The sequence below is a fragment of the Anopheles cruzii genome, unplaced genomic scaffold, assembly GCF_943734635.1.
Source record: "Anopheles cruzii unplaced genomic scaffold, idAnoCruzAS_RS32_06 scaffold00818_ctg1, whole genome shotgun sequence".
NCBI lineage: Eukaryota > Metazoa > Arthropoda > Insecta > Diptera > Culicidae > Anopheles > Anopheles cruzii.
The window spans coordinates 1-7,130 of NW_026454405.1; the positions used below are offsets into that span (position 1 = coordinate 1).

The following is a 7,130-nucleotide window of genomic DNA, read 5'->3' on the forward strand; positions in this document are numbered from 1 at the left end:
CGCACTAAATATACCTCATCGATGGTGGCAAAAGAAGTATGGAGGCTGATCGATTTGGCACGTCCTTGCCGCGACGCCGGTAACTCCGCTAACTGTTCCGTGTTTGCAGGTCCAACCTACCTTTCGCAAGATGTTTTCCGTTGCTCATGCTGGATGAATCCGTGTGCGCCTCAGAGCAGAAATATGGCCGGACAAAACGCTATTGATCAACAAAGAGAAATCGCTGGACGACCCTTTCCGCTTGCACGGTTATTGACAAATGAAAGTTGTTCCGATGCAATAAAAAGTCCAAGAAATCGAGCCGCACCGCTTTTGCAGTGGTGTGCGTGCGTGCTGTCAGTTAGCGGTGTGACAGCAAAGATCTGTCGGACGTTCAAATTTGGTCGTTTATTGCGCAATAAACTCCAGTTTTTCGACAAAAAAAACACGTTTGAAGATTGTTTGAAACGTTGGGAAAATGGGAAAAACCAACAGTTGAGTGTTGTCTCTGTAAAAATTTCTCATCTCGAAACGAAACAAAGTGGGCAGTTTTTGCTAAATCGTCTTTCTTGATTGTTTACTTTTCGTAACGAAGTATGGTGATCATTCAATCACGGTTTTTATTCGCGTTTCCTTTTCATTAGCCCACGTCGGTGTGGAAATAGCAGTTTTTTAACCGTGTACTGGATCAACCACAGGACGATTAGCATTATGGCGCACAAGAACGCGTAGACATCGAGTAAATTTGAGCGAATTGTGCCCAGCTCGAGCGTAGGCGATCGAAGATGCTGGACGGTTGGATGACGCACCGCGAACTCGATCCACCAAATTGCCCGTTGAAGTGGGCTTTCTGGTTGATCCCGGAAGTACATGGCCCGATGCTTCATGTTGTCTCGATACGAAGGCGTTTCGAGAACCTTCAGGACGGTCCGGCGTACGACGTCGGTAGTGATCGAGGCGAAGTCCAGCTTTTCGGCCACACCGGCGGTTACCGATCGCGCCAGATTCTTAAAAGTAATCAGTAAAATGATTAGACGGGCTAAACCGGAACCGGAATGTTCGATGCTTACCCGATGCTGGTCGATGAATATTGGCATGCCAATCAGCGGTACCCCAAACCAGGACGCTTCCTGGGTGCTCAGCCCGCCCGAGTGGGTGATGAATGCTTTCACCCTGGGATGATTCAGGATGCTGTTCTGCGGTAACCACGGTCGGATGATCACGTTTGGCGGCAGCGGAATGTTGAGTTCCGACTCGAATTTCCACATGAAATGGTAGTCCGGCATTTGGCGGAAAGCTTCAATGAACACTCGCTGACGGTGCTCTCCGATGGTGTCCGATCGTACGTTGGAGCCGAGCGAGAACAGGACCGCTCCTTTTTTCCCTCCTTGAACGAAGCGCTCCAAGTCATCCGGCAACGGGGCAGGATCTTTGATGTGCGCACCCCCAACAGCGATCACATTCGGCGGCAGTGGTTCCAGCGAATCGAACGTGGGATTTGTATTCAGCAGCATGACCACCGTTCGCTGTTCCAGCTCCCCGAGGTACGGCATGTCTTCGTAGCCAAAGTGCGTGCGCACCATCGTGTCCAGCGCGGGCATAATGTAGAACTCCCGCATGCTAAAGTGAGCGAAACTCATATTATATCAACGGTTTCATATCTCCGATACGGCACCGCACCTGGCTTCGGCGAGATACAGCAAGGTATTGGACACCCTTTGCACAAAGGTCATTTTCGATCCGTACGGCAGGGCAAAGTGTGGTGTGTACGCATAGTGCTTATGGCCGCCGGCGATAAAGACGGAGAACGGAGGATTACTGAACGGCGTGAGGCTGACCAGTGGCGGGTAGTGGAACTTATGCAACAGCGGCAACAGGCACGGCCCGCACCCGAAGTCGTACAGCACCAAATCGAACCGGAAGCTGTCCGGATAGCTGAGGATCACCTTGAGCCCGTCGGATAGCAGCGCACCCCGGCACATGCCCATGTAGAACTCCTTGAAGGTGAACAACGATTGAAACGCTGTTTCCTTCGCCACTTCGAGCAAATCCAACTGCTCGTCCTGGTAAATGGTGCTATACACCTTTTCGAGCAGTATGTAGGTGAGATTGGTGCGAGATTTATCGCCGTCCTGTGACACAACCGTCACGTTGTGTCCCCTGGCCACCAGCTCCTCCATTACGACCCGATTCCTACGGTGGGCCAGAAACACGGGTCCCTTCAAGTCACTCCTTTTCGGTGCCGTTTCGCACAACTTACCAGATATGGTGGCTTGGGCTCGGTACGGTCATGATGCAAAGAATGTTCGCACCACGCACCACGGGCGCTAAGCGCGCAGTCACCAACAGTAGCACCGCTAACCTTATCACTTGCGCATTCATCGTGGGTTCAGCGACGAATAACTGGTATGTCCCTGACGGACATCAGTCGGTCGCAAGGCGGCGATTGTGCAATTGACCTAAGGCGCAGCGGCATGAGTTTGCTAAAAAACCGCACACGTCGGTCTATCAACAATTCGCTATTCAAACGGAGAGAAGGCACCACATGAAGTGCTTGATTGTTGACGGAAGAGATACGGCTCGCGTGATCATACGTGAGTTGGCGAGATTGTAATGATACACGCTTCGCCCGAAGTATCGTTGGCCATCGTTTATTGTATTAGTTGGTTTTTTTCCCAGCCGGTAGAATAATCGCAGCCCTCCGCACGCAGCGTGACAGTATCCGGCCGGTTTGGTACACCAGGAGCACGATCGCTAGGAGCAGCAGCAGCTTTACATCGTACAGCTCGGACTGCCACACGGACATGCGCTTCGTGGGCGACTGAATTGCGCCGGCGTCCGGGTGGCGTAAGGCCCACTCGATCCACCACACAGCCCGGTCCAGCGGGTGCTCCGGTTGATCGCGGAGAAGCGCCGAGCGTTGGCGCATCCTCTCTCGGTACCGGGTGTCACCGGTCAGCTCCAGGACGGCACGTTTGATTTTCTCCGTCGACAAAGAATGCTGATCCAGCCGGAGTGCAACGCCAGCCATCACGGATTTGTGTAGGTTCTGTGTAGTAAACCGAGAGTCCATTAGTTACGGTAGCCTACAAGTGGCCCCCTTGTCACACGGCCCCCCCTCCGTACCCGATATTGATCGCAGATGAACGGAATGCCAATCATCGGAACCCCGTGCCAGGTGGCTTCGTGCGTACTCAGCATGCCGCCGTGCGTGATAAACGCCACGACATTCGGGTGCGCCAGAATGTCGTTCTGCGGCAGAAAACTCTTGATCAGCACGTTAGGAGGTATGGAAAAGTTTGGGCTGCTCTCGAACTTCCACACGAAATGGAACTGCGGCAGCTGCCGGAACGCTTCCAGAAACATGTCGATGCGGGTCTCGCCTAGGTCGGCACTGCGCACGTTCGTGCCGAGCGAGAAAAGGATCGCCCCTTCCGGACCGGCGGCAATGAACCGTGTCAGCTCGGCGGACAGTGGCTTTGCGGGCAGTATCTGGAGGCCACCCACCGGTATGTGGCTCGGCGGAATGGATTCAGCGAAATCGACGGAGTAGTGGAAGTTTGCCAGCAACAGGTAGGTCCGGCGTTCCATTTCCTCCAACGGAATCATGCCGTCGTACCGGAAGTGTTCCCGTGCCATTCGCTCTATTTTTGGTAGAAACACGCGATGTCGATACCTGCAAGAAGGGGGGGGAGCTCACGAGAAATGGTCCCCACAGCGTCGCAGGCCATTCCGCTCGCTTACCAGTGATCGACGTTGTGCAGCACCCAGTTGTAGAACCGCTGCCATATGTTCATGTCCGAATCGTAGTTGACTGTAAAAAACGGCACGTACGCGTAGTGTTTGTGGCCACCGACGAAATCTGTTGTGAACTGAGGATTGTTGAACGCCGTCACGGCAATCAGGGGTGGATAGCTGAACCGGTGTATGAGCGGAAACAGGCACGGCCCGCAGGTAACGTCGGCGATGACGAGATCGAACTGGAATTCGTCCGGGTACGCTCGTATCGTGCGGAGACCGTTCGAGCGCAGCACACCCGTGCACATTGCCGAGCCCCAGGTGTAGAGATCGCGAATGCCAAGCAATGCACTCCGGTCGGCCATCTCGAACAGGTCGAGCTCGTCATGCAAATCGGTGTACGCCTGTTCAAGGTGAATGTACGTAACGTTGGGATGAGGCTTCCGATCCACGTCCGCCGAGACCACGGTTAGATTGTGTCCTCGCGAGGCCAGAGCCTCGATCCACACACGGTTCCATATGTGATGACTTGGGCTAGGAACGGGCGTTAGGCAGAGGATGTTGGCCGCTTGCACAAACGCTGGCAGAAGGCAAACGCCAGCAATCCACAGCAGCATCCTAGGGGCAAGTGCTACAAAGACTGACCGTTGCACTGGCCGAACGGGTCTGTTTTATTCGCCCACTTTCGTGCGGGCCTTTTGCGGAGCTAGCAACTCGGAAGTAATGACTCGTCACAGATGATCACTGCCCGGCACGCAAGTACTAGCACGTGGCCCTAGCGCCGAGCAAGCAGTCTTGGTCGCCGTGTGACGTACTGTTTTCGATCATTTTTATTCTATAGTTGTAGATATTTAAGGAGCTGTGAAACAAGCAAGACCGGCACGATTCTAATGCGGCTGAAGGACGAACCCGACGTTGGTTGTTGAAGTGTGAGTGCAGTTTATTGCTATTTAGTCGATCATGTATTCCGTTTAAGAACTCTCTTCTATCTAACATTGATATGCACCTATGTTCGTTGCACAGACGAGATCACTTTGTCGCCATTAGGTGACCGTTGATTACGCGAATTAAAAGTTGTGACGAAATGGTTCTGGCCCTCTGTTGATGAAACTTGCCAGGTAATCGTAATGTTGTGCACGTGCGATGCAAATGATTCCTCATTTCGCGGTTCTCGATGAAACGATCGTGCCCACAGCGAGAGACCATTAGCGGAGATGTACAAACGACGGGCAGAAAACAAAAACGAAACACCATGAACACGTTCATTGCTAACCGCGTGAAGGTTATCGAGAGTGTATTGACGTTACCTTGCATAACTTTCACAAAAACCACAAAAGTTAGTGGCCATTAATGCACCTTTCGTTTGCTTGATTTCGCTGAGTTCGTGCACAGACCACTGACCAATTTCTTGAGCGCCCACACGATGCACAAAATGGCAAGCACGATCGACAGCTTCACGTCGGACAGCTCACTACGCCACGATCCCAGCTGAAGGGTGGGCGATTGGATGGTTTTCGCATTCGGGTGCCGTAGAGCCCACTCGATCCACCACACAGCCCGTTCCAGCGGTGTTTCTGCCTGATCGCAGAAGAGCCCCGAGCGCTCCTTAACGGCGCGCCGATAGCTGGGAGTTTCCAGCACTTTCAGCACCGTGTTGCGTATCTTCTCGGTGGTGAGATCCCACAGGTCCAGCTTTTCGGCCACCCCAGCCCGGACGGATTTGGCTAGGTTCTAAAGTGACAGAGGAAAAGAAAGAGAGAGAGAGCACAACCGGTGAATACGCTAATATCGTTAGCCGGGCCGCGCCGTGCCGTGACCTACCCGGTATTGATCGGCGATCACAGGAATGCCAATCATCGGAACCCCATGCCAGGTGCCCTCGTGCGTGCTCAGCAATCCACCGTGAGTCATGAAGCCCTTCACGCTTCCGTGCGCCAGGATGTCGTTTTGCGGGAGAAACTTTTTGATCATCACGTTCGCCGGTAGATCGAACGGAAGGTCGGTTTCGAACTTCCACAAAAAGTTGTACGCCGGCATCTGACGGAACGCCTCCAGGAACGACCTGATCCGCTCATCACCGAGATCCTTGCTGAGAACGTTGGTGCCGAGTGAAAACAGGACCGCTCCCTTTTTGCCAGCCCGAATGAACCGATCGAGATCGGCCGGAAGCGGTTTCGGGGGGATTATCTGAAGGCCACCGACTTGCACCATGTTCTGGGGCACCGGCTCGGGAAAGTCGACCGCGTGGTGAGAGTTGACCAGCATCAGCATCATTTTCTGATCCAACGTTCCGAGGTACGGTAGGTTCGGGTCTTGCTCGTGGCCCCGCACCATCCGATCGGTTTCGGGTAGGAACACGTGGTTGCGGTAGCTGTAGCGAAAGATGCGATTTGCTCGATGAAAAAGCCTAAGACCTTTCCAGCAACATCTCAGGCATACTCACAAGTGATCCATCCAATGGATGGCCGCGTTGAAGAAGCGCTCGAAAAAGTTCATGCGACTATCGTAGTCCAGGGTGTAGTACGGAATGTATGCGTAGTATTTGTGGCCACCGATCAGATCGGTCGAGTAGGGCGGATTGTTGAAGGCCGTCACACCAACGAGCGGTGGCTGACCGAACCGCTGGTAGAGCGCCATCAGGCACGGGCCGCACGTGTAGTCGTACAGGACCAAATCGAACCGGTAGTCCGGCGGGTAGTTTGAAATCGTGCCGTAGCCCGCGGAGCGCAGAATTCCGGTGCACATCGAGATGGCGTAGTCGTAGAAAATTCGCATACTCTCCACCACGCCCGCCTGAGCCATTTCGTAGAAATCGATGGCGGTTGCCCCCTTGTGGATCGCATCGTACGTCGCCTCCAGATGAATGTAGGTGATGTTCGGTTTCGCGATCTTCTCGATGTCCGGCGAGACGACGGTTAGGTTGTGGCCGTTCGCGGCCAGCGCATCCACCAGGACCCGGTTCCAGATGTGATGGCTCGGGCTGGGAACCGCAAACAGACAGAGGATGTTTGCACCTTCGGCTGGCCCAGTCCCGCTCAGCAGCAGAGTGGCTGCCACACAAAACACAACCACCACGTTCGTCTGATTACCACCCATCTTATCGTTGTGACGATCCAACAAGCAATGAAACTGGCAATCAGTGCATCTCTCCGACGGGGGCAGTCTGAGCCCGAGCAAATCTCTTGCCGTTTAAAGTGTCACGTGGCCGGGCGCACGCGAAGCGTATAGTTTTCACGCGAGCATCACACTTACGGCTTCAATTGATGTTTGCAATTGTGCGACCATCCGGCTGAGATGGATACTTTCATAAATTGACACAAAATGTTTGCCTGGTGCGAGTGTGAGGTTCCAATCCCACGTTCCCACGGGTCACGGGCCCCAACCACTGTCATGATCGCGCTGTTTTGCCCATA

The 7,130-nt window shown here is 53.7% G+C and overlaps 3 protein-coding genes across 3 annotated transcripts; all 3 read right to left on the bottom strand.

Annotated features, from left to right (window-relative positions):
- Positions 1–586: 586 nt before the first annotated feature.
- LOC128276255 (UDP-glucosyltransferase 2-like) lies at positions 587–2,361 on the bottom strand. Its single transcript, XM_053014725.1, has 4 exons — positions 2,240–2,361; positions 1,660–2,172; positions 1,050–1,599; positions 587–986 (listed from the first exon to the last, which is right to left on the bottom strand). Exons 1-4 carry the CDS (start codon positions 2,359–2,361, stop codon positions 600–602), a joined length of 1,572 nt encoding a protein of 523 aa, XP_052870685.1. The 3' UTR covers positions 587–599.
- Positions 2,362–2,638: 277 nt separating this feature from the next.
- Positions 2,639–4,334, bottom strand: LOC128276253 (UDP-glucosyltransferase 2-like). Its single transcript, XM_053014723.1, has 3 exons — positions 3,724–4,334; positions 3,106–3,655; positions 2,639–3,028 (listed from the first exon to the last, which is right to left on the bottom strand). Exons 1-3 carry the CDS (start codon positions 4,332–4,334, stop codon positions 2,639–2,641), a joined length of 1,551 nt encoding a protein of 516 aa, XP_052870683.1.
- Positions 4,335–4,858: 524 nt separating this feature from the next.
- LOC128276254 (UDP-glucosyltransferase 2-like) lies at positions 4,859–6,813 on the bottom strand. Its single transcript, XM_053014724.1, has 3 exons — positions 6,161–6,813; positions 5,539–6,088; positions 4,859–5,448 (listed from the first exon to the last, which is right to left on the bottom strand). Exons 1-3 carry the CDS (start codon positions 6,811–6,813, stop codon positions 5,065–5,067), a joined length of 1,587 nt encoding a protein of 528 aa, XP_052870684.1. The 3' UTR covers positions 4,859–5,064.
- Between the last annotated feature and the right edge of the window lie 317 nt (positions 6,814–7,130).